At 44.0% G+C, this 27,694-nt stretch overlaps 1 protein-coding gene across 2 annotated transcripts in view; it reads right to left on the bottom strand.

Moving 5' to 3' along the window:
- Window positions 1-3,860: 3,860 nt before the first annotated feature.
- The window catches only part of PROSER3 (proline and serine rich 3), a 127,400-nt gene continuing 103,566 nt past the window's right edge, over window positions 3,861-27,694 (bottom strand). The window contains exons 11-14 of one of the 2 annotated variants that reach the window (XM_086929988.1): window positions 25,608-25,782; window positions 24,241-24,322; window positions 7,392-7,474; window positions 3,861-5,889 (exon numbers count right to left, since the gene is read on the bottom strand). In XM_086929988.1, the coding sequence (XP_086786114.1) occupies window positions 7,408-7,474; window positions 24,241-24,322; window positions 25,608-25,782 (324 nt within the window). In that variant the 3' untranslated portion in view covers window positions 3,861-5,889; window positions 7,392-7,407. The remainder of the gene's footprint in view (window positions 5,890-7,391; window positions 7,475-24,240; window positions 24,323-25,607; window positions 25,783-27,694) is intronic. The other variant, XM_086929987.1, reaches the window with a different exon arrangement.

Here is a 27,694-nt window from a genome sequence, read left to right as displayed (position 1 = left end):
GAGAGAATCAGTCATTAAGTGGCTAGACAAGTACTAGCCACAGGTATTTGGGTAGGCGGGCAATCCTCCTCTTATCTTGTTCAGGACCACCAAGCTATGTCGCTGCATCTAAAGTGAGGAGGAATAGCTACATCTTAATTGTGTTAATCTCAGAGTCTTTTTATTTCTATTGATCATTATTCTCAACTACTGATGCTGAACAGTCCAAATTTCAGTGAAGAACCTGCACCTAGCAAGAAGAGTCTTAACTCATGAGACCAACCTCCACAGGAACAGCCTTACCCTCTCTATTGTACCTCTATTCCCAGTGTTTTTTTAATGCATCCTATGATCCTTCCATCTCCTTGTTCTGTATTTACATTATTGTGCTCCTTCAGAGATTATATGTCCCCACTCTCTTGAATCATCATTAGACCTCTTCCTTGGACTGTAGTGTAGTTCCTATTTTCCCAATAAGCCCTGCGCATTGTAATAACAAACAGTAGTATGGACGTAGAAGTGCGGATCTTCCAGTTCTCCACTGACTATGCTAAACTTAATTGGGTTTGTTACCAACTAGCTCAGAGGTCACTGGAAACTTTCTTGACTGAATAGGAAGTGATCAGCTTCCCTGGTACAGACAAGAAGGGATTCAGTTTTCCAACAACCGCATAAACATGACAACTTTGCTCCTTAGAATAAGAGTCAATCTCTAGAGACGTGTGAAACAATAGACAGTTATTTTACTCAGTCAGTTGTGCAGATTACTTTCACCAAGATGCAGAGAAATAGAGACAGGTGTTTTCAATAAAAAGGTATTATTTATTGAACAGTCTTTCTTCTCATGCAAGAGAAATGAATTGCCACAATTGCAAGACTAGTTATTATAAAAAGTGCGTACAGTAAAATGAGGATTGCGAAATAATACTGTAAAAGCATTGATATGGTTTCTTAGCCATAGAATGGTTTAAATGAATAAAATATATACATTCATATATACATTAGCTAACGTACTCAACTGGTGCTTTTAACTACGCCTACCCCAGTGTACCTGACCTAAGCCTAATACTTGGGAGGGAGTAAGTAGCAGTTTTAGTTAAGTTGGTTTTGCCAAGGTTTGCTTCAAGAATTCTCTCTAAGGGTTTAGTCAACACCATACCTCTGGAATAGAATGTTGGAGGTATTGTATCTCCTTTCAGGACTCGATATCCCAGTCACTCGCAAGAGTAGGCTGGAAACGCCGGAGCTGGATTTTCTCGGCAGGAGAAAAGACAGCGTCTCTCTCAGCGCGTCGAGGAGGAGGAGGGGCAGCGTTCGTGGGCAGCTTGTATCTGCTGGGCTCTGTAAGGGACAGCTGTTCTGCTCCTATGTTCACCACACCATCGCTATCATCGATGTCGTTGAGGCAGCGTTTGCTTAAGGCAACGTTGGTAATATTTATACCTGAAAGGTGCCTGGTTTGACATAAGTTTTTGGTCATAAGACGTCAATAAAGATGTCACTAGGAAGTGATCGTCTCTCAGTACTCATTTGAGTTCGATTAATAATCAAAACATAGCAAGCGGGGTTTTCCCAGGTTGCTGAGTTTTATCTTGTTGAAGAACTCTGAGTGTAATCTAGGAATCTTAGATAGTGGCTTCTGCTGTGTCATTTGCTCTAATGAGCTGCAGAGGAAGAGATTCTGAAATGTGGCTCTGATCATGTTAGGCCAGAGACGAGTTTCTGAAATATCGCTCTTGATCGTTTATGCCATTATAGGGGAATAAAATGGATTATAGCCGTATAGGGGCATAAGGTCACAGTATTGATCGGGGTCCTAGATTAGAACGCGACAGAGTCTTTTTATTTCTATTGATCATTATTCTCAACTACTGATGCTGAACAGCCCAAATTTCAGTGAAGAACCTGCACCTAGCAAGAAGAGTCTTAACTCATGAGACCAACCTCCACAGGAACAGCCTTACCCTCTCTATTGTACCTCTATTCCTAGTGTTTTTTAATGCATCCTATGATCCTTCCATCTCCTTGTTCTGTATTTACATTATTGTGCTCCTTCAGAGATTATATGTCCCCACTGTCTTGAATCATCATTAGACCTCTTGCTTGGACTGTCTTATCTATTATTGTCCTTCTCAAGATGTGGTCTCCACTCTGGACACCCCAGAAGTGTCCTCATCGGGCGTTTGTTCAGCTGGGTTAAGGATCACATAATTTTCTGTTGGACAAAACTCTTCTCCTGCACTCCACCATTGACCAGATTTTAGAATAGCAGCTTACCAATGGCAATGGCAAAGGAAAGTAGTCTTCTAGACATCTCTTGGACTTTTTCTGCCAACTTCTCAGCACTGTGTATGGTGTTTTTGATTATCCCTGCACATTCCACACCAGGTCACCCTTTCATAGAGCCTTTCCAAATCTCTACTCCATTTGGAACAGCACCTTACATCAGTAGTTTATGTAATTTACAAAAGTGCATACACCTTCCATTCCCGACTCGCATTCAGGCTGTTGAAAGACTCTGAAAAGGTTTGGCTTCAATACAGTTCTTGTGGCACCCCACCTGTCACCACACCCCTCTATTCATTAGTACCTGATGTCTAATATCACTTAGCCATTTCCTTTTCATTGGGAATAGTACATTGGGAAAAGTTTGTTAAGTAATTCAGCTTTTTCCTGATCTTCCTCCCGTCACCCTCCTTATCTTCCAATCTTGTAATAAAATCCTTGGTCTAGTCAAAACTGCGATTGAGGTCTCAAAGTAGACAGCCAATGCTACTTTGCTCAGTGCACTTAATCTTGGCATTACCCTTACTGAGTCGGCTTCCTCTTCAGGAGGTTCAGTGCAAGGCCTAAACCTATTACCATTACTTTCCATCTCGATTCCGCTGAACTCCACAGGCCAGTTTCTATGTCCATGATTTCACCATCAAAGGTTTCATAAGGATAGATTCACCCTGTCGGCCAGCCTAAGGTTTATTCATTCCATATAACACATGTGTGGTTATTAAAGCATTCTTCCACTATCACTCGAAGGCAGCAAAATGATTGCTATATTACCTGGACTTCCGTAGCGGTCTGAAGTTCAGTTATATTGACAGGACAAATCACTTCCAAAAATCCACCCAGCTTCTGGTGGCTTTCAGACATCTTCAAAAGGGACACCAATCTACAAATAGGGCATGCAAACTGGATAGCAGCAGCTATAACATTGTGCCACTCTAAGACTTGTCACCCACTTCAGGGCACTTATGGAGCATCCAACGAAGGGATGTGCAACATCTGATTCCCTTTATGGCGCAGTGACAACGATGAACACCCACCTTAAATTTGCCTCACTTACACAGCGCCTTATTGCCTGGATGCAGAGAGGCATTTAGCAGTACGACAAGAAGTTCTTCAGTATCTATTTCAGTAAGTTGAGCCTCTTCTCTTTATTCCAGTCATCCGCTGTCCAACATATTTACCATATTACCAAATGTTCTTGCTATTGCTATCCTGATTCAATGATATGAAACTATGAAAGATCCAGAATGAAGAATAAACAAGCTATTTACCTGTAACTAACTATATTTATCTTTCATAGAATCATATACATCATAGCCCCCTCCCTTTGCACTAGACTCATAATTTCATCTTTACCTTTACACTCACGCTTGAAATCCGAGGTATATTGGGCTCTGGAGGGAGCAGAGATCAGTGGGCCTTTTCCAATTAAATACTTCTGCTACTAAAGGGGAACTACTTGGAGCCCTCCAGGAACTCTGACCTTTAGTACTGCTATTTAAAAGAATGATTCAAAGATGTGAATCCAGGAAAGACCCAATGCTGGAGCAGCTCCAAGTCTCACGGAGAGTGTATCCGTTAAAGAGATTCTTGACCAGGCAAATACTTTATTGCACAGGGTAAGCCAATGCAGGCTGTAAGGCAAGCAGTAGAAAAGGAAAGGAGAATCTCTTTCTAGACGCAGGGCGGGAGACATAATGGTGACTAGCTATGGAACAGGAAGATTGGAGACAGGACTGCAGTAGAAAGGGCAAGCGAAGGACTATAAGCTGGAGGCAAAGTGGAGACAAACAGGAGGCGTAGAAGAAAAGCCAAAGGACCGCTTTTGAGAATTCACAGGTGTGAAGCATGAACAAAAGGAGTTAACTCCTATTTATGCGCTGTGGCTAGGCAGTATGCGCCGTCTCAATGGACTGAAAGACCGCTTTCTGGAGCCTGTGCAGTGTTGTGGTATATTTGGTACGCAAGTATACTGTGCAGATCTCAGCACACACTGGCCATTTCAGTGAGTGCTTCTTCTGGGATCTGTGCTCCTTCATGCTATCACTTACTTCCCATACAAAACTTACTGTTGAGGGGAAGGGAAGTACCACCTGGGACCTTCCACCTACCAAGGGATAAAGCTGGATGTCAAATACCCTCACCAGCAGGCTCCCAGTGAGCCGTTAAAACTAGGACCATAAGCAGGACTGGGTAATGACTGGGTAGGGACTGATTGATAAAGACTGACAAGTATACACCGCCAAACAACTCGTTCCTCTTGAAAGCGGCTTATGTCCATCACTGCAAAACCTTCTTCAAGGTTCACCACAGACGCCAGAGACATTAAAACATCAGGAACGAGCACCTCCAAAAAAGACGCATCTTTGAAGTCTAGAACAATAAGGCCCCTTTGGAGACCTTTTGTCATCATTCATTCACATATAATCGAGTTCATTGCAATTTTACCAACCCCCTCAGACTCAACATATATATAAACCTTGCAATTGCCAACGATGCAAAATACATAGTATATCAATTAAGGCCGTCTGCATAAAAAAGGATTTTGATACTCATCTTCAATCTTCTGCAGAGACATCCGTCATTACAAGTAGTTGTCTTTTTAGAACAACAACTGTATTTCTTCCTATTTGAAACTTTTTTCTCAGACTGGGTAAAATATGCTCAGTGTACAGACTATGGTGAGTTCTCCCTGTCAACATGCAGGCCAAAAGCGAAGTGTGCCATACCTCACTTCCAGCAAGTTACTACTTGGGTCCTCAAATTACTTCTCGTCTGGTAATTTACTTGCTGTATGGCCCCATGTATTTTCTTTGGCATTGCACTGTTGATCACAGGGTAGTAGGCATGTAGTTTGCCCAACCCCAAGGGGCCTGGACAAGGATATCAATAACTTGCATTACTTCTTTTATGGCCACAGCCAGTGATGTCGCTTTCTGGATACTGTATTGTGGGAGTCTGGGTCAGTAGGGGTGGACTTGATCCCCCAAGAGAAGCGTGTAGCCTACATCACTAGCTCTTGGTCTAGCACCACAACCACTGATGTCACTTTAAAGGCACTGAATTTCACAGGGTATGAGGAAAGAGTAGGCATATTGAAATCACTAATGGTATTGCCACTTCCAAAGCATTGGTCTTAGGGGACATATATGACATATCCCTGGAGGCAGGGCAGTTGGGGTCAAGATTCAAGAAGTAAGGCCTAACCCTGGGGGGTGGGATACTGGTCACTTTTGGGTTTGATGAAAGGTATCTTTTTTCCTAATTGCTTTGCTCTTCCTTACTTATATTCTCAAGGAAGACAGAGAGCAAGACATGCACCAGGACCATGCTTCTACCCCAGAAAAGCCAGAGAACCTTAGTCACAACAGTCTACAGGCTGTACCAGACAATGGAATCGAGACCGGAAGCGGGCGAGAAAGGGAAGTAAAACGAGAGAGGGGGTTTGAGCAGAAGGAAGATCAATAAAATGGTTATATACAGAGCGATACGCAATCATAATCTTTTTATTACTTTAAAAAATAAATAAACTGCTGGAAATGTTCCTTTCTGATCCTGGTCTGCAGAGTGCAACTTCCGATAGTGCTACTCACTGGAATGCTGGCGTACGGCCCATCAAGCGGGGAACTGCGAATACAAAGAAAACACCAGTGAGAGATCAGAGAAAGGAGTATAAACACAGAGCTACACACAGATGTTATGAGGGGGAGGTTTCATATTAGTTATCAAGATAGCATCAGCATGAAGTTTAATATTCATGATGAACCACAACGGTTTTAGCAGTTGCATTGATATCCCTCTCTCAATAGTTGCATCAGGACACAGTCTTACTATTTTAGTCCATTGAAAAAAGTCAAGGGCTTTCAATTTTAGGCCCATACAATAAAAGCCTCTTTGCACTTCTCCTCACCCTCCACCGTGGCACCATTGTTTTTCTTTACACAGTATGAACCAGAATGTGCAGCACTTTGTTTTGTAAGGTGTGCAATGAAGGGCGCGGGGGAATTTATAAAATACACACAATGGTGAACTATGTGATCTAAGTCACATTTCACTGGGATGTCTGCTTCTGTTCTCTTGCCTGGACAAGGACTGCGCTATTGCATCCAAGTATTTTGTCAGATGGAAAGCCAAAGATGATGCCGACACCACAGCAATGCTCTCTACTCTACAAGAAAGGATGTGGGCGTTCAAACTTTGGCAGCGATTGAGGTATGACATAAAAACCATCATATTAGACCCGGCTCGAACATGAAAAGTAAAATGCGAGGTGAACTAGCCCTAAAGGGCTTTCAAGATAGCTGTGTGTATTGTGAAAATACTGGCGAGCCCTGACGAAGAACAACTCTACATTGTGTAAAGAGATGCTGCTGCCGGGCAGGGTTGGAATGGTTTTAAGTCATGTGATTGGAGTTGGGAAGCAATGGCTGTTTGTGTAGCTCCCCAGGACTCTGCTAAAAACATACAACCATCACATGCAAGTGAGAGGCCGACACTGTGCAGTTATAAACAGGAAGCTCTAGAAGACGCCTGGAGCATGGGAACCTTATGATATCACTTCAATTCCTAGGTCTCTGTTCTGTAGATTTAAGTTATGCCCTAACTTTAATTCGGATTGGTTTTAGATTATGTTCTCCTGACTCTAGTATGGATGTAAGTGTGGAGTTTTATGCTTTCATTGTAGAACTCAGTGATGTCATGGAATGACATCACTCTGAAGACAGTCAGTTGATGAAGCTGGAGGTCGCTGTACACTTATGAAGATGTACTCTCATGAATAAAGGCTTCTATTCATTAACCACTGCCTCTGTGGTTACAACAGTAAGCTTTCAGGAAAGCTGCCAACGAATGCTTTTATAATTGGCTCAAGACAGTGGTGGGAACTATGCTGCTCCAGGAGCAGTACTGAGAAGGGGAGAGTACTGCGGTCTTCTAGTACCAAGATCATTGAGTAACTGTGCACTCCCCCACCGCGCCTACACCGTGAGCAGAGCTGGAGGGGGTTGTGCCCAGCCAAAGCGCCCAACATACGTGCAAGGAATATTGGCGTAAAAGACGCAATGCTAGCTATTACAGGTAGAAGGTACAGGAAACCAAGCTGTACATTATCAGTAGTTACACTTACTCACAGTTAACCAGGGAGTGTCAGTCTGGCTCAGGGGGCCCTGAAGACGCCTGCGACTCCAATTTGGTAATAAAAGCATCCACGTCCCTGAAACAGAAAAGGAGTTAAGTGTAATCAGAAACTATATGGAGTGCTGAGATGGGAAGAGAGAAGAGAGAATGAGTGTGGTGAGTGTCCAAGTGAGGGAAAAAAAGACCAATGGCTTCAATTAGCACTCAACTATGAAAATGAGGCACAGAAAACAGCAATGATGCTGTTTTGAGGAGGAAAAATACAGGGTCCAGAGAGAAGACTGGGTGCCCCAGCAAGGAAATAGGAACAGAAGCAAGACAGAGGAGGCACAAAGAGAAAGATGGAAAGGATGGAAATGATGCATCAGATCTCTCAGTGACGTTATACACAGTATACACAGTGTTTGAGATCCCAAACACAAACCAAAGACTAGAAAACCAACATTGAATGGTCTACTGGCCATACTCAGCAAAGCACAGTAAACATCTACAACAGATGCACTAACCAAACATCCAACAACAATCATTTAGGAACAGGGAAAACAAATCCCTGATGAGAGAAAGGTGAAGATGAGAAGCTTCCTTTAAAGTGGAAACGAACACTGCAGGACGAAGTCAAAGAAGCAGATGTGGGTTGGAAGGTTGAGATATGGGGCTGTGAGAAGCCACAAGGCATTTCAGAGAGAAGTCGAAGTGTTCTCTGGTATATTTCATTTCAGAGAGGCGCAGAAGACATCAATATACCTCATTTCAGAGAGGTGCAGAAGTGGCCAGAGGTAGATCTCATTTCAGAGATGCCCACACATGGGCAGAGGTACATCTCCTTTCAGAAATGTCCACAAGTGGCCAGAGATATATCTCACTTTCGAGATATGCAGAAGTGCCCACAGGCTAGCCAAGGCACAGAGGGTCCCAGGATCCTAACTTGGTTCTCATCTTCCTAACCCATTCCACCCTAAACAAACTGTGTGATCCATCAGTCCTAGTCAGAAAGGGAGTGTGTTGAAAAACACTATAGAACGTTAGAGCCTTCAGCGGTGTTTTAACACTGGAGTTGCCCGAGCCCTGCATGCATTTTTGGTGTTAGGGATGGGGGGTTTGAAGGGTCGATCAGCAAAAAACAGAGGGGTCTGTCCCAACTGCATCTTGCAGACCCTGTGCAGACTTAGATGTTCCCCAGTGAGGGGAGTTTACATGGTGAAGTAACTTGTCACTCTGTAGCCCCCGGTCTTCAGTGCTGCCATTACCTCTGCACCGTATTGCTGACAGTCTACACTCTGTAGCAGAGGAGGTGTACGAACAGAAAGCGCAGAAGGTCATTATCCCAACTATGCTCACCGGTTTCTCAAGATATGCAATAGAGGGTGGATGCTAATTCTTTACGCTAAAGTATAGTTCTGCTAAGGGGTCCACAAGGGCACAACATTTCTGTAGTGCGCCCCCAGTGTAGCTACTGCAGAGCTGGAGAAGACTACTAAATACAGAGTCACAGGAGCTGATGGAGGCAACAAATGAGCAAATAATGCATGGGACTGGGAGACCTTAAGTCTACCTTTGGGAAATATGTGTTCCCTGATATACCAGAGGGCGTAAATTAGAAAGCTGGCAACAGTGCGCAGGACGACACTTGAAGTAGCGCATATACAGTATTGAGGTTGTTGAATACAGTGTTGTGAGGAACTTGGGTACAAAAGATATCCTCAGTAGATTAAACAAGGGATCCAGCAAACGTAGATTGGGTAGAAGCCTTTTGGCCCTGAAAAGCCAGGCTGAAGCAACTACATAGATAGTAACCTGCATAGGATATTTCTGGCTTGTTCAGAGGCAAGAAGGAGTCCTACAGGTTTTGGTGAAACAATGGGAATTGATGAATGATCTGATTAATGGACAAAAGAAGGCACACAATCAAGTATTATAGATTTCCAGTAAACTAAATATACAGCACAATGACAACGTAGATAGAGATGTTTTAGAAACAATTAACTTGTGTTTGGGTAGGGGTCGAGACCGTAGCAACATTGACTGACACCTGGTGTGATTGACATCACGTAAGCAGTGAAAGAGCAGAACGCGTTTCTAAACTCTGTAATACTTGGATACCCTCCATCCACGATATCCGATGCATAAATGAGGAGTTAGAGCTAAACAGGCTATGGAGATCGAGGATGGTAGCCCTGGGGGTTTTAGCATGGCTGTGCATCTGTGTGTGGTAGAATAATAGATCATATATGTATGCCTTAAAAGGCTTTGTTCTTTGTTGAAAGTCGAAAACAGTAAGACAAACCTTTAACACCAGGATTGCTACAACTTTTTTTTAACACAATGGGAAGGGAGAACTAATAGCTGGTTAGAGATAATGAGTGCTAATTGGCAATATCATGTGAAATGGGGCAGAGGAGCACAAACTAAGCCAAAACATAATAAAAATGAAATTAGTAAATTGTTCTTAAACCATCAAGCTGACTATGTAATGTTTTTATTTATGGAAAACAAAAGGTGTTGGTGAGCTCTACGATGAAGAGCCTGCATTAGATTCACACCAGGAAGAGAAAATACCCCGCTCCCAGAGCGTGACCCAGACTTGAAGCTGCTTGGGAACCTACGTCAGCGAACTGAAAGGATCAGGAAACAGATGGAGTGCGGTGAGTGGAACAATGAAATATGTCATAATAACCCTCACTGCCTTGTCCAAAGTGCTAAAGTACCCAAACTTTCAAGGAAAAGGGACATGCTCTAATAGAATACACAACACTATAGGGCAACTGGAAAAATGTGATGCACCAAAGGCCTCAAAGGGGGAAAACGGGGATCTCAAGATCATGTTGAAGTAGAGCCAGAGGAAATGGAAGAGAACGGCAAACATGCGTGCTACTCGACGTAAAGTGCTTTGATGCCTCATCAGGGGAAGTAAGCGCTATATAAATCCAATTACAATTACTCTATTTCAGCAACATCTTAAAATACGTGAGCAGCAGAGGCTGCACAAACTACTACTGAAACAGACAAACCCTCTTAGGGTACCTATGATGCGTACAACTTCTGTATTTGGATCTTGCCTTTGACCTTGAGTAATAATCGTGCCTCTGTTTTGCGTGTGCTCCACCCAGGCACTTGCTGTTCAAATCCCAGTTTAGAAGAGTGAGGTGATCGACAACACTGATTTTTTTTTAGATGCAGGGGATCTATCGTTTTATGAAAATGGAACACATACTGGCTGGAGACTCAGATGAATACTTAGTGGATGAAGAGAACAAATGTGCGATGAGAACAACTCAGATGAGGGTGATTCAGACATAGTTCATAGTTACTTTGATTCAGAGGCTTGTAAATTCACCATTGGAACAAGAAAGTAACACAAAAGGATATGAGAGGGTGGAATCACTTCAATGATAACTGCAACTTCCACACATTAAGTGAAGATGAAACATTTTTTGTAGCTAGATATGTTAGGCGCTTTGATTAGTTAAAAAACAGGCTCATATGTTATGGATGGATATGTTACGACATATCTGACATGAAAAAAAGCAAAACAGGATGCTACGATGTTGTGTCTCGTTCCAGAATATGTAATTAAGGCAAGCAAAAGATTTCCGCTGAGTCGAAGTGTTGGAAATTGGGCTATTGGTTGACTGAGGTGCGAGTCCTGGTCAAGCAGAAACCACAATCCTTGTGGGGTTGAGGCACAAGCCAACCCTAAATTAATCTGTGCTCAACCCTCTGGTAGCTTTGCAGAGAGCAGTCAGGCTTAGTTAAAGGCAATGCGCAAAGAATTTGTGCAAAACCTCAAACAGTAATAAAGTGAAAAACACAACACAAAAAGGTCCCCACACCAAGTTAAACAAATAGAGCTTTCTTTAATAAATAAAACAACAAAAATCCAATTAGTAAAAACGTACATATTCATTTTAAAGGTTTTAGTGAAAACAGCACCACAAAGGGCCAACTGTAGATATCTGGTGTTGCCAGACCGGGACAAAGTAACAAGTTCAGGCTGACTGCAGTGGAGCGTGGGCCAGCTAAAGAGACCCAGTTAGGCTGCCAGAACAAAGCACCCTAAATCCGGGTTAGCGGATCGTTGCTGTGATCCACATCGAAGATGCATTACTCAGCCGAAACGATGCCTTGGTTCTCAGATGCGGCAAAGCTGCAATACGAGGGTTGTGATGCGAAATCCAGCGCCGAGCATGCGGTGCAGAGTTGGGTAGATGTGTCGGTTCCAAAGAGCTAAGAGGCTGCAATTTGGATTCTGGCGTTGTCGCTGAGGCAGGTGTTGACAAGGGATGCGAGGGCCTACGCAGAGGATGAGTTGCGCAGTATCGGTTCTGAAGGAGGTAGTGGGAAGTGGCGGTGATGAGTCTTTGCAACGGGTCTAATCCACGCAGCAGCGATGCGTCGGCTCTGCTTGGATTTGCGTAGCTCTGCTGGATCCACAGAGGTTGGCAAGCACCTTAGGCAGACTTCCAAGGGTCCAAGACTGCAGTGGCACCACTTGGCAGGATAGATTCATAGATGGCAGAGTGCAGGTGCAATGTTGCTGGAAGCCTGTTATGTCACGGAGGCTTCAGATCAGGAGGCCAGCGAACTAGCTCTTGGAGTCACTCTGGGCTCAAGAGATGAAGGTCCAGTCCTTCTTACTCAGGCAAGAGGACAGCAGTTCGTTCAGTATAATATGATATGAATTGCCTGTATTGAATCAGTCAAGGTTAAAAAGTTACGTGCTCAGTGTCTCAACCTTGATTGATTCAAAACAGGAAATTCCTGTCATATTATAATGTTTTTTCCAAATGAGTTTCATGCGAACGCATGTTCAAAGTTTATACTTGATACCTATGTTCAAATGGACATTTGAGTCGCTAATGTACTTTCATACACTAGCAGTACCTTCAGAGCAGCAGTCCAGCTGAGTGCCAGTCCTTTCAGCAGCATAGCAGTCATTCTTCTTGGCAGAGCATCTACAGGTCCTGACGTGTACTGAATAGTTTGTGTCGGAGGTCCCTTTTTAGACACAGTTGTTCCTTTGAAGTGGGGAGAAGCTTCTAGAGGTATGCATTTGAAATGCACAGATGCATTGGCTTCATAGTCCTGCCTCCAGACTAACTAGAGGGAGTATCCAGCCCTTTGTGTAGAGATAGGGCACAGCCTATACAAGTGTAAGTGAGGCTGGGTCCAGCTCCTTCATCCTATACTGCCAGCGATAGCCCATCCAGTCATACCCAAAGTCCCTATTGTGTGGCTGTCTAGGAAAAATACACAAAGCCCAACTGTCACCCAGTCATGTGACCCAGAGACCTGCTGTACGCACCAAATGGATAAGGCACGAAAATTGCAACTTTCTAAATGTGCAAAAAGAACAACTGATGGGCAGAATGCTGAACAATGCCAAACATTCACCCTAGTACAGAGATCCATCGTTTTTTTTGCCCCCCCTTCCCATTCCAGTATAAATTCAGCCATATGCAAATCAATCTTGACCCTGTTCCCCATGGGAACAGTCCAGCCGTAGCGGACAGGCCAGGTCCTCCCTGTTCTGGAAACGAGCATCCTGAGACCAGTTTCAGAATATCACCCTCATCAGCCAGACTAGCTTGACTCCAGTGGCCCACGTCTGGGCATACCCGTTCCACTCAGGGTGATAAATGCAAAAAGAACAATTGATGGTCAGAATGCTGAACAAAAAAAAACGATGGATTTAGGCCCAGATCTCTGTACTGGGGCTGAATGTCCGACATTGTTCGGCATTCTGTACATCAACTGTTCTTTTAGCAATTGTCACCCTAAGGGAGAAGGGTATGCCCAGACGTGAGTCTAGTGCTCACTGTGCCAATGGTTTCAAGCTGGCCTGGCAGATTAAGGGCTGTACCCCAAAACCAGTCCCAGGGCGCTTGTTTCCAGTATTGAGAGGACCTGGCCTGGCAGTTCGGGCTGAAGTGTTCCCATGGGGAGCAGGGTCAAGACTGATTTGCATATGGCTGGGACTAACCTGGAATGCATGGTGCGCAAAAAAACAATAGAATTAGGCCCAGATCTCTGTACTGGGGTGAATGTTTGACATTGTTCAGCATTCCGTCCATCAACTGTTCTTATTGCAACTTTCTAAATGTGGCAATTGCAGGACTGCAATTGAAAATCCAACCTCACCAAAAGTTAGGGATTTTAAATTGTAACCCCGGAGACATCAAACATGAACTGGTTACTTGTTTCGATTAGGAAATTACACTTATAAAATGAAAACTCCCTAAAACTATCAGATAGGTAGTCCTTGCAGTACTGAAAACTACTTTAAGAATTTTTCACTACTAGGAAATGTAAAACTTAAAAGTACATGTCCTACTTTTTAAATACATTGCACATTGCCCTCTGGATTGTCCAAGGCCAAACCTAGGGGTGGCTTACATGCATTAAAAAGGAAGTTTTGGACCTGGCAAAAGGTTTAATTTACCAGGTCGAAATAGCAGTTAAAACTGCAAACACACAGGCTTCAAAGGCAGGCCTGAGATATGTTTAAAGTACTACTTAAGTAGATGGCACAATCAGTACTGCAGGCCTACTTGTAGCATTGAATGTAAATGCCCTGGGCACAGGCAGCATTTAATAGGGACATGTAAGTAAATTAAATATGCCAATTGGGTATAAGCCAAACTAGCATGTTTTAAGGAACGAGCACAAGAATCTAGCACTGGTTAGCGGTGGTAACGTGTGGAGAGCCCCAAGGCGCCCAAAGCTTAAGGCAGCAAAAACAGGAGTTCGAAGGCAAGACGTTAGGGGGAAAACCATGCCAAGGAGATACCATGTCTAACACTGAGGAATGGCAAACAGTGTGCATTTAATTTCGTAATGCCTATAGGGTATATTTTATATTGATTGTGCTTGATATGGGTGGAAGTTAAAGTGGCTAAAGTGGAGCTAGGCATAATCACTGGAGGAGTTCTTCCCATAGCATGTTTAGGGAGCACAGACGAAGGAAAGTGGCAATATGTTATGTATTCTAAATGGGAATGCAGTAGAAGTAGTGTGGCTCACTGGTTAGAGGCGGCAGACCCGAGAGCAGAGGACGGCCCGGGACCAGGGTTCGATTCCCGGCGCGGCAGGTTTCTGGACAAGGGTCAGCGGACTCGATAATTCTCTCGCCTCGGTGCCCACTCTGATCAGCGATCACACTCGGCAACTCTGGGCATTAGCTTGCCTCATCTTCACTAACGGCCCCACCAGACCGCCGGGGATGCCTGGTCTCACCCTGGAGATACCCATTAAGGGACCATCTCTCAGGGAAGCCAGGAAGGGTTTCGCAGTGGTCGAAGCGCCTTGGGACCCTCCGGGTAAGTAGTGCACTATATAAATGCCTATACATATACACATATACATAGAAGGTTGTAGAACATCTTATATACATATTAAGAATGAAGTGTGATCAAACACGGGTTATGCAGTTGGAAAATCAAATAGCATAAATAAATTCTTTAGTGGTATCAGAGGTGATAGTAAACACTTTATTTGTATCTTAAAGTGAAGGCATTATGATTAAAAGGCATACTACTCTTTCTCATACAAATACGGTATTCACTTCACTTCACTTCCTAAATTGAAGCCCTTCTAGCCTGCTTTGTTGCAGTGCCAGTTCCGGTCCCCCGGACGGGTTGCTAGCTGAATGGTGGATCAAGGAGAGGTGAACCTCATGGCCATTGGCAGTCTCTTCGTTGCCTTTGCAGAGCAATGCCTCTGGACCGCTGAGCAGGCAGCCCTGGGCGCATGGGGGTTTTAGGCTGGTATGTGAACCTGGGGTGGTTAGGGGGTTTTCAGGTGTGACATGCTCTATTTTGGGTTGGTCTAGTTACTCTGTCGAGGGCAGCAGTGCTGATAGGAGCTGGTGTGCTGCTGCAGGAGTGGAGACAGATAGTGCTGGACCACCACCTGATCCCCATCCAGGAGACGCTGCTTCATCCTGTGGTGATCCCGACACTGAGTGCACCCTCCAATGGCAGGTCATATACTAGGTGTACTGATTGCATCCTTCAGCAATTGACTTCGTACTAGAGGCTACACATGATGCACTCTGGGAGCAACCCATGTCTTCCTGATGGTTGGCCTGATGCTGCACGAGCCGCTGGAGTCAAGCTTTCCTGGCTGAAGACGGCTGATAGCCAAAAACCGGTCCTAGGATGCTGGATTCCGGTCCAGGAAAGACATGGCTTGGCAGTTCGGGCTGGACTGTTCCCATGAGGCACAGGGTCAAGACTGATTTGCATATTGCCATGTCTGAACTGGGGTGGCTTGGTGAGCAAAATAGCGATGGATTAAACCCAGATATGTGACTGGGGGTGAATGTTTTGCCATTGTGCAACATTCCGTCCATCATCTTGTGTGTTTTGCTGCACGAGCCGTGGCACTACCCTTGAGATCACTGGTGGCAGTGTCTGGGGGCTATGAATGCTCTCCCTGTCTGTGCTGGCCAGGAGCGTGGACTAAAGGACTGTTACGAAATAGCTGGTTAACTCTTGGGTAGGCAATGGTGTCCATCTTGATTCGAACTACAAACTCAGTGAGCCTTGCCCATCGTTCCTGCTTAACTGGGTCACACTGGCTAAGTATTTGAGTGCCAGCCATCTTTAAGATTGACTAAGTGCATTGAAGGTGAACATAAGAGATTCAAGCCTAAATATCAATATTTGACTGGCAGGGTTTGTGAGGGAAGCCTTTTACCAGTGACTTTTGTCCTCATGCTCATCTCCTGCACTGTCCAGACAAGAATAATTCCAGCTCTCTCCCTTAACTTCTTGTCCCTCATTCCTATCTTTCTCCCTCAGACCTTATGAGCATGTTCACGTTGGCAGGCAGATCAAACATGGGGTAATCAATATAACCAACAGGAACAGGTCTTCAGGAATATCTCATGGTGTCTCTATTTTCTTACAGTAACAAGAATTTCTTCAACTAACTTGCTAATTCACCACTCTAACTTCGAAGGGCTCATCTTCTTTCAACATAACATACCAGCTCTTAAAACCCTGTACAGAAAATCGTGCTCTCTCCTACCAACATTGATACAAGTCTCATGCCCATTGACCTTTAATGCTTTGATATCCAAAATCTAGCATTGGTGACTATTTGAAGTGGACTCATTACAGGGCTTTAGTTTTCATTTCTTGATCATCCCTGAAACATGGCTCAAAAACAACTTTTTAACTGACATCCGCAACCTTCTTCCACTTAACTACAACATCCTATCTAGAAACAGAGCCACGCCAAGGAGGGTTAGCCAAGGTACACAACTCTCTCCCATTCAAGATTATCAATGGTGCATCTGTCCCCCTCCTTTGAGCATATCTTAACAAAAGAGGTCCCCCCCTCTATCTCTTCCATTTACCGCCTATTCAGCAAACCCTACTGTGAAGCAATCACATCATCATCCTTGATGATGTGCATATCTGGGCTGATGATCCTGCAAACACCTATGCCCAAACCTTTTTAAAGGACGTGGTGCTATTGGTGTAACAGAGCTGATCAGGGAACCAACTCAGGAAGTTTGTCTTAGCCTCAAACGCTTGTTCACCTTTTACTCTAAAATCAACTTGCTCTTAATTGAACACCTATCATGCTCAGATCACTTCCTAATCAAATTCACCTTTGACATCGTGTGAACCAAGGCACGCAAGTCCGGACAGAACTCCAGCCCGGGCAATTTCATGGAAGAACCTTAATAACATGAAGCTGAATAGCTGACTACAGAACAGGCAAAGCCTTGGAAAGGTGTTTAAAGCCAAACTGCCAAACAACTGAATAGCCTGCAATGCATTTGCCGAGGAGTATGAAGCAGTATGTGCTAGGTCTAAAAATGACTCGTACCAATCCCACATCAACTCATCCAACAACTGCACCAAGGAGGTTTTTTAAATCTTCAATGAGATAATATCAGCTCAGTTGGTGCCCCCAAAAACGACTTTGCTATTTATCCTAAACCCTGGGATCACCTCCTGCCGTTTTCCAAGAACACCACTGACTCCCTCAGGGCACATATTACGGACTCCAGTGCGAGATCTTCTGCACTTGCCTCTCAATTCACCATTGATACCTCTACAGGACTTGAGTCAACTCCATCCCTTCACCTAATGTCCTTACATTAGTGGAGTTTGTTTCAGGGACGGAATTGTAAGTTAAAAACATGTGGTCCTCATCCAAGAAGTGATCACCGTTATAGGATGTAATCAATGCCAAAGGCATTACCCTGGGTCTACCTGCCGTCCTACCGATTACATGCCTTGTAAATAGCTCCCTATATATTGGGATAATCCCCCAGGACATCAACATGCAATTATTACACCCATGCTAAAGAAACAGACTGCAGATCCCAGCTACCTAGCAAATTAGAGATCAGTCTCCAAGCTCTCCTGTGTTGCTAAGGTTGGTGAAACTGTGATCTCAGACACCTCCGCCGTCATCCGGTGAGCAACAACATCCTGAATGGTCGCCAATCAGGATTTAGGCCAAGAAGAAGCACCTAAACACACTTTTAAACATAAAAGAGGAACCCTGTAAGGCCAGCGATCTAGGCCATCCCTGTGCCCCGATACTTCTAGATCTCTCAGCCGCAATTTCATACCGTAATTCATGATATGCTAAACGACATCAATGATAGCGTGCATTAACAACACTGCACTAGTATCACTCAATTGATTCCTTCACAAATGCACCCAGAAAGTCAAGTTGGGCCCCTTCCTCTCTAAAACTGCTGTGCTGCAACTCGGGGCTCTGCATGGTTTACCATCTTATTTAATATCCACATGGCTAAGTTGACATCCATGCTGACTTCCTACAATATTGAGTAACACTTGGAGCTGGGCCTCATCTGCATACATCAGAGGATTGACATTGAGCTGGGCTCCCTAAACAAGATTTCGGAGTGTGTGTCTCCCCCCATCGCTTGAGCAGCACAACAAGCTTTGAGACCCTCCCGGGTGAGTAGCGCGCTATAAGCCCACTGATTGATTGATTGAAATGCCATAAAACAGAACTCTTGCTTTTTGGGATGTTCAGCCCATCCTCCTTCTCCCTCCCCAACAAAACCCTAGGTCCTCCCTGCACTACTGTGAACCTAGCCCTAATTTGAGTGTGATTCTTTAACAGTGTTTTATCATTCTTATAGTGTATGAACTCTGTAAAACTACATGTTGCCACCGACAACTGCAAGGAATTCTGCCATTCCCTGCTTTTTCCCAGAAAAACACCTTAGTGGTGGCAGTTCTCCAAGCCAGCCTGGACTACAGGATAGTAGTAAACTAGTCTGCATAGTAAGATCTTTATTGTTTCAATTAATACAAATTGGTACACTATACAGCCCAGTTAAGCACTGAGCCCTAAAAGCAGTTATAAAGTAACAGTGTTAATATGGAAATAAATAATTTAGAACATAACCAGATGAATACTATTTATAGGTCCTAAGGTAAAACAGCTGGCAGAAGTAATTGTGGCACATTATTATCTAGATGTTTCATTGCATTGTACAGAATATCTACGAAGTTATCAAATCTCGCAAGGTCCGATGGCTGGCTGGTGTGAAAGCTATAGCTCAATCCAAACCACGTCATTCCGGCCCACGCTGTCAGGAGATAGATGGTTTGAGAATGGGCAGTTATTACATGATGCGGATAGTGAAGTTGGTGACTTGCTGGGAGAGTTGCCTGGTTCAGTGATCTCCCGGCAGCTTATGGCATGGTTGGTGTTTTTTTTCAGAAATTGGATGCAACTAGACTATTGTAAGGTCTGGGTGTCCCAGACTGGATTTTCTTTCGAGGCAGCTTTTTGGTACTTTGCCTCCTTTATTTGGGACAATGTTTTTTTGTTGCATAACTGAATACCTATAACAAGTTTCCAACTGTTTGAGGAGGAGATAGACGTTACTGAAGGTCTCCTGCCACAGTGACTCTTCACTTTCAAATTTGATGGTCATGAATGCAGCAGCAGAGATGCGATGTGATGGGGCACTGTGGTTTGTTAAATAAATAGAGGCTTTTGTCTTGCTACAAAGCGCTTTGTCTGCCCGGTGGTGGTGGCAGCTTATCTGCGCCACTACGTTTACACCTAGGGATAAGAGAAGGTCAGTTGGTGAAGAGCTGAGGGGATTGAATGAATGAATGAATGAATGAATGAATGAATGAAAATTATTTGTAAAGCGCGCGACGGCCAAACGGCTTCCTGGCGCTGGGAGCTCTAAAGAACCGGACAGACAAGGCCAGGAGGATTAGCAGGGGTAGGCCTGGGCAAACAGGAAAGTTTTTAGCGCTTTACGAAAGTGGGAAAAGATAGGGATCAAACGCATAGAAAGAGGAAGGGAGTTCCAGAACCGGGGGGCAAGAACAGAAAAACGGGTACCACCGGTGCGAGATTTGCGAAAGCGGGGAACAGTGAGGAGGGCAGAAGATGAAGAACGGAGAGTGCGGGCAGGGGTGTGAAGAGAAACCAGAGAATTGATGAAAGCCGGTCCAGAGTGATCAAGGGCCCGATAAACAAGGCACCCTAATTTGAACAGGGATCTCTGCAAGATGGGCAACCAGTGAAGGGATTTAAGGACGGGAGTGATGTGATGGGTTTTGGGCAAGTGAAAGATGAGACGGGCGGCCTGATTCTGGATAGCTTGTAAGCGGCGGGTTTCATAAGCTGGAATGCCGGCGAACAAGCTATTGCCGTAATCAAGGCGGGAGGTGATGAGGGCAGAAATAATAATTTTAAGGGAGTCAAGAGAAAAGAAACGAGAGATTTTCCGGATCATCCGGAGGGAGAGAAAACAGGAGGACACCACGGCACTGACCTGGCCGTGCATGGACGTGCATGGCCGTGCGCTGCTTGTCGGAGAGTACAAGCACAGCACTACACACCTCAGGCCACTAAGACGTTCTTCCTTAATTGTTTTCGCTTCGTAATTCTCGAGTGCGTCCGCTGGGCATCCACTGGCTTGGACATTGCCAAGGAGACTTATTGTAACTTATTCTGGAGTGTTGCAATGTTACTGTGTGAGAAAGGTTCCTGCTAAGCCGGAGCAAAAAGATGCTACTGGCATTTAAGGGGGTTCAGGTAGAATTATTTGGGGTCCTTGGGCCTAAGAGTGTGAGTTGGGTGGCTGACTTTTTTCACGATTTTGTGTGCCCCGACAAAAGTCCTTGTTGATATTCCTTGGTCACTGGCTCCTGTACTGCAAAGAAAACTCATGGAGTCTAAGGACTCCCTGGACTCTGTGGGCCACTGGGGAAATCAGCGGGAGCAGGGTGCTGAAACAATGGCCCAAACCGGGTGAAGCGAGGCAAGGGGAATAGTATGAGGGGAGGCGTTGCAAATCATAGCTTAGGGTGGGCAAGGGGGCCAGTGGGACTTACCACAGTAGAAGCTACACCGGAATTAGGCAGCCACCTCCTCACCAGGCAGAGCCAAGCCCAGCGCCACAGTGCCTAGCTCACCACGGCTTGCCAAGCCCATGCGTTCACTGGGTGGGCTCCCCCGCTTGTCAACTAAGCCTCCCTCCTCTAGTGTGCCTTGTCCTCCATGCCCCTTTGTCGCCTGCTCCACCTGCCTCAGTCAGCCCCCCGCCTTCCTGAGTGTGGTTCAGTGTAGACCTGTCTCGCACAACACTGCCCTCAACTCCCTCCATCCAGGAGGCAAGCGCGTCCAGATGCAGGAGGCTGATCACTGATGCTGCTGGATGTTGATGAGCAGAAGCATGCAAACATGGATTACTGTAACAGCCTCTATATTGGACTCCCGAGCACTACCCTTGTCAAGCTACAAAATCAGGCTACTACCATGGTTCTGAGAATGATGCACCATGATCAAATTACTTTGAATCTCTCAGATCCCTACAATAACTCCCTTTGATTTGCAAGATTTGCTTCAAAACTCTCTACATGGTTCACTAAGCACTTCATCATCGAAACCAAAATCCATCTATAACTTCTATGTGCCTTACTGTATATCCTGGAACCTCAGGGCCATCGACTGTGGTCTGAAGGCTCCCTAACAAGCCAGAACCAAAGGATTTTGAGGTCATGCTCTCTACCGCCAGGGCCACCCAAATGGAAACCTCTACCCACCCAAATAAGACTTGAAATTGACTATCATGTTTAGAAAATCACTGACGAAACACTGATTTCATAAGGATAGACCAAGTTGCATTGTGGTGCCTGGCTGAATTTCTCAAGTCCCAGCAGTCAGACGAGTAGGGTAAGTTTACCCCTTTCCACTCGGGCTTAGGACTTCTCCTTACAAAAGGGTCTGTCATCTCTTCCTCATCATATCAGTAGGTCCAATTAGATTGCAGTGGACAATAACCTCTCTCACTTGGATATTTACCACTTTCCTCTCACCCATTGCTGCCCTCCTTAGTGCTCGGACACCAGTTTTAGAGGGTTTATAGTGCTTAAGAAAAATCCCAAATAAAATGAATTCAGTGAGTAAACCAAAGCTAAATGGTATTTATAGTTTAGCTAACAACAATCTGAAACATCCCTTAAAACTTGCTAACACAATTATTTACAGACAATAATATCCCCAGACATTACGATTAAGGGGTTGAACAATGTTTATGAAATCTATCTGTTTGAACAGATTTTAAATCCTTAAATTGAATTTTTATGAAAAAACAAAAGAAAATATTAAGTTTGGAACCTTTAAGACAGTTACAGCACTTGTATTATAGTGTCTGGGGCACCTTTTAAAATTTGGGACTACAAGTATTATTTTAGTTGTGTGATTGTGTATCCCATGGATTGTTCACGAGACCCTGGTTTCACTGCGTTCTTTCATGTCTGTTCTTGCCTTATCTTTGCTGTGAGTTGCCAATCCACCCCCAATTATACTATTGACTGCGTCTGTGACAATTTATCTTTTTTCTCACCATATTTGTAGCTAGAATGGACTTTAGTTGTTCTAAATGAATGTTAGCTAAAATCTATAACTGCTACCAACCTAGGACATTTCTAACTTTGTTTTAAGGAGAGCATGAACTTCTGCCCGGGCAACGACACGTACACCAACACTGACCTGTCTGAGTACTGCTTCTCAGCAGGGCTTTTCACTCAATATCTTCCTCTGCATATAGTATCCTAAACTCCTGGCTCACTCAGTACATCGTATGTAACATTTTACTTGTAGCAAAGGGTCCCAAACATCTGTGCATTGTAAGCTTCAAAGCCAGTTTTGAGGTGGTCTCAAGCTTTTCACAAACTTTGCAGGTCTATGGTCCACTTCTAACTTGTCCTGTCACATCACTTCTTCTTGGTAGGGTCTGGTGGCGGAACCTAATATTTTGGGCTAGAATTAAGTTCTTCTCCTTGAGCACTTCTTATGCATACTTGTTCTGATGACTTGCCATCCTACATGGAACGGAGCATTAACACAGAGCAACATTTCATCAGAATCCTAACTTCTGGGATTCCGAACCAGAGCTCAGTAAGCAGTTGATCTGCAAAGGTAGTTCCACTTTAAAAAGGTATTTATAATATAAGAACATACATCTCTCATAGACGTGCAACAATGGTCTGCGTCAGTAGCTCTGTTTGGGGCTCATAAGCATGATCAAACCAAACGTGCTTTAGAAATATAAAGCTCTACTGTATCAAATAGCAAACAATTTCAATGATATGACAAATAAAAAGGAAAACTACATTCTGCAAAGCACAGATGGATTAACCATTCCTTCCAAAGCCTGAACATCTAAATGCCATAAAGCCTTATTCCAGCAATTTAGAAACATTTTTCGCTGGGCATTCAAGGCTCACAAGAAGGGACTGGTAACCAAATGATGTTCTGCGTTTCATGACACTCTAAAACAATGTAAACTCAACTGTTGAGTCCACTCAGAGCATTTCCTCTTGCGTCAAGGGATTGAGCCAGAAAAGGAGAAATGAGATGCAAGGAAGTGAGCTGTCATGGTTCAGAGAAATCACGAGGAGCTACGTACTTCCAACTAAGCAGAAGGCACAGATCATAATATGAGTTAGACAAGGCAGATACGTGTGGAACACAGAAGCACGGAAGGAAATCCAAGGTTGAATGCAAGTGACAAAAAACGTATTTGTACTCGTGAGAGCTTGATGAGTCAAAAAGTGATTTTGGAGAAGGCAGCATTAGTTAATGTGTTGGAGGTGAAACTGTGACAGTCAAGCTAAAGCAGATATGGTTCAAGATGAATATACAAGATCATGCTGCTCTCCTACCCTACATCTCCCTCACACAATCTTGGAATAAAGACGGACTATGCAGGTTGGGAAACTCCTGAGTGACTTATAGGCCAAAGTCAATTGCTTGAGGACCTAGCCATAGTAAAATGTTAATGCCAACAAAAATTGTCGGAATTTCAGGCAACCATTTTAACATGAAGCTGCACCCTAAAGATCCTCCTAGGAACGAGGCAAAAAGAAAGACATTATAAAAGGCACAAAGCACACATGATATCTGTGGCAGGACAATGAAGTTGATAAGATGGGCAGGAATGATGGCAGGCAAAATAGATAAGCAAAGATCTGAAACTTATACTGGCTGACTGAACAGGAAAAAAGGATATATGAGCAAAAAGTATGGAAATCCTATATTGGCATGCATAGTGACCTATAAGATGGTGAGACACACCGGCCCGCATGAGTACCACCAAATAAATCATGCACACAGGTAATGCTCTCATAAGAGGTCAAAGAGATGGGTTTAAAGGAAATCTTGTGGATGGAGCCCAAAACATTACACCACAGGATCAAGATACCTAAAAGAAATGGTGACATATCGCATAGCATCCTGCCACCTAACAGATGAGAGGTATTGCGAGTTGACGGTAGGATAGTAAGAAAATAACACATGCATTTCTCTAACCTGAGTCGTTGAAGGATGCCATTTCTTCTCTCTCGTAGCACATGCAGCAGTGGATCTTCCTCAAACTCTGTGCCGTCGGAATCTGTATGAAAAGACAAGATTTTGGGTTGCAATCACTTTATGACCAAAGATGGCTCCAATACCATCTGTCCCTGGGATTTAACGCATCCGCCTCCTGTAAATAGAGAATTTTCCCTCATGTTCACTTTGCTGTTCTCTTCTTTTGTTTCCCTTTCAGTATATTTGTTCGGAAGCGTACCTTAAAGTTGAAATAAGAGTGCTAGAAAACACTTAGGGCCCGATGTACTAACATCCTTTCACAACTCATAATGCGCAATCTGCACACCGAATGGCTTACAAATGGGTATGCAATTTAAGATGCAACCTATGTACTAATAGGTCTTTGTGAATTGCACATTTATGGGAGGTGCAACGCAACATTCCAAATAAATAAATGTAAATGGCTGCGAACACAAGGCCGGTTGCCAACTAGGGGCAGCAGAATATCATCCTTGCATTCACTTTCTCAAACAGAACACATTTCTCAATATAATTAGCCGGTGTCTTTTTAATAGGCAGTTGCTGCTTTTAAAAACAAGTGTTTTCCTTTTGGGAACACATGTGGGAAACATGTGGTAGGCTCCTACACCACTCCCGGCTTAACCTAAGGCTGCCTCAGATGATTTCCAATCACTTAGCATCCCCCCCATTTGTACATGCCTCAGAAAGGCTTTTCCCCAACTCAAAAAAGACATTTAGGACATGGCTCGATACCATTTTACAACACAAACTCTGATTTTTCAGTCACATCCTTTGTGACTTCAAAATGGTTTCCTACATATGGCTTGTAGTTCTCAAAGCACTGTAGTGAACCAGTGGCACCTTGATTGTCTGACTGTGAGAGTATTTGGTAGGCTTACATCTTGGCTGATCCTTGAAGATCAGAGGTTAATCCTTGCGACAAGGGGTCTTAGAACTGTGTGACAAGATGACTTAGTAGGGCGGAAACATAATTATGATGCCTCACACATTTAAAGTACCAGCTACCCATTGTTTCTGCAAAGAGAAAGACTTTCCATGAATCATCATGGTCCACTGAAGCCCACTACTCGAGATCTGTATCCTCCTTGAAAAGAAGCACCAACATGACGCCTCTTACTTCCTAGTGTGGAGGCAAACTACACCAGCTTTATAGCACTCTGTCCGCCATCTAATGCAACAGGATATCCAAGGTATTTGGACACTTCTTCCTTATCCAACAAGCAAAGAAACAGTTATACCTACCAACCCTAGATTTGGGAAGGTCTACAACGTCTTAAATTCAGGTGAATTTTACTCTCCAACACAGTTCTGAAGATGATGCCTACCTTCTGCGTCATCCAAAAGCTGTGTTGCGACCTCCAGGGGCTGCATGTGAGGGTGTTCAGCTGTGTTGCTTGTGCTGGGACGTGGGTCATCACTGCTGATAAATTGTTGTTGTTTTGCTTTATCCCCTGTCGTTTGTGGGGATGAGGGGGGAGAGAACAATCTCTCTGAGATCACCTAAAAGAACAATATATTCCCCATCAGTGACAGTCCTCGGACATTGCCGGCCCATGCCTTCCGCAAATGTCATCAGTGACACACCAACATTTCAGGGTCATGGCTCTCAACATGCCCCCTCCCGACCCCCCCCCATCACATTTTGAAGGAAATGTACTGATCCGCATCCGAAAGGAGTAGCAACACATCTTGAACCAGTACCAGTGGTGAACATTTGCATTCTTTTTCAGACTGTACTGTGCTCAATGGTATAGACTGACTGGTGTGCTGTTGTGGTTTTAATCTAGCATCACTGATTAAATGGTGTCTGCATTATACCAACCTATATAAAATCCATATATCAGTGCTGTCATCTTCAAGGTGTGTATATTAATAGTATTGTAATATAATATTTCCACCTGGCTCAAAGGGCAAAAGATGGTGCAAAACTGAGAATTTGAATTGCTAATACAAGATTTTTTGGATCTTATTGACCATTGTATCATATATTACCATGGCAATAACAAGTAACTGAAGGCAGCATAAATATGATACCATATTCTAGTTGGTGTTCGCAACCCATTGAACTAACATAGCACTGTATAGTCACTCACAGTACAATTTAGAGGGGTGATAAGAGGCGTGTGCACTCGTCTATGATCTATTCCGCAAAGTCAGTCTCTTGATAAAGTCCCCTGTCCTCGCTGCCCCAGTACGCACTTTTGCATTTCTCTCTATATCTGATTAACTGTCCGTTAGGTCAGTTATTAGAAGTCTCTGCTAAGAGTAAACATTTTGTCATGTCCACAAAATCCTTTTCCACATGCAAGCTCACCTCACACAAACAATGTACTTCTGATGTAGCCCACTCATCAGGTCAGCAACCCAGGATTGTAACCTAGGGACCACATGGGAGAGCCAATGTAAAGCAATTATTTTTGCCAAGAGCAGTCTCAGTGCAGCAAACCTATTTTAGATTTTTCTATGCTTCTTGGGTCTAGGTATTAATTCAGAGAGGCATTTTACTGCACCACACTTGAGTGAATTTAGCAACCATCGCCAGCCAGTAATCCACCAATCCACCACACCATCATGTCACGTGTAAAAAAAAACAAAAAACACAGTCCATGCATCACATCTCAGGCATGAGGCTGATCGTTTTAGGAATATTCTATTGAGTCTCTGTTGTGCAAGATAGGTTCGATTTAGTCGTTTTTCATATTTCTTTATTGATTTATTAAGATATTGGATACATTTTTATACATATCGTTCATTGCCCACAGGCCAGAACCCACAATATTAATAAAACATTCTACAACAGGTTCAACTACAAGTGGGGCACCCTCCTCTCCGTACCAGTTTTTTTTCAAATTTGTACATACGATCGTCAACCAATGCCAATAGTTTCTCCATGGCGTACATTGACCATACTTGTCCCCACCACATATTAACGGAGGGTGTGGTTGGGAGTTTCCTTAGGTGGGCTATGCTAAGCTGGGCAGTCAGCAACAGATGACAGATCTATTTTCACTGTGATAGTCAGGGGGAAGTCCCAAGGTCTCCAGGATGACCCAGAAGTATCATCAGGGGATGGCATGGAAGAACAACAATGTTTATAGGCTGTATTGGGGTAAGAACCCTGTGCCAAAGGGCTTGGATGTGGGGAGAGGACCACCATGTATGCAGTACGGTCTCTCTCTCCACACAACCCTTCCAACAGGTCTCTGCTCTGATAAACATAGCACAAAATTAGCTGCTGGTAAGGTACAGCCTTGTCAATGGATATAGGTATTAGCTCAATGGTGTATGTATATGGAAGACCCTGCTACTCTCTTCCAAATCATCCTCCAATCTCTGTCTGGGATGTAGACTTCGAAATCTTTCTCCTATTGCGAGACATACACATGCCTTGTGTAGGGGCCAAGTTCAAGGA

Source organism: Lissotriton vulgaris, chromosome 7, assembly GCF_964263255.1.
Source record: "Lissotriton vulgaris chromosome 7, aLisVul1.2, whole genome shotgun sequence".
NCBI classification, from domain to species: domain Eukaryota; kingdom Metazoa; phylum Chordata; class Amphibia; order Caudata; family Salamandridae; genus Lissotriton; species Lissotriton vulgaris.
Note: the sequence above shows the minus strand (reverse complement) of the source record. Positions and strands in the feature narration are given on the sequence as shown.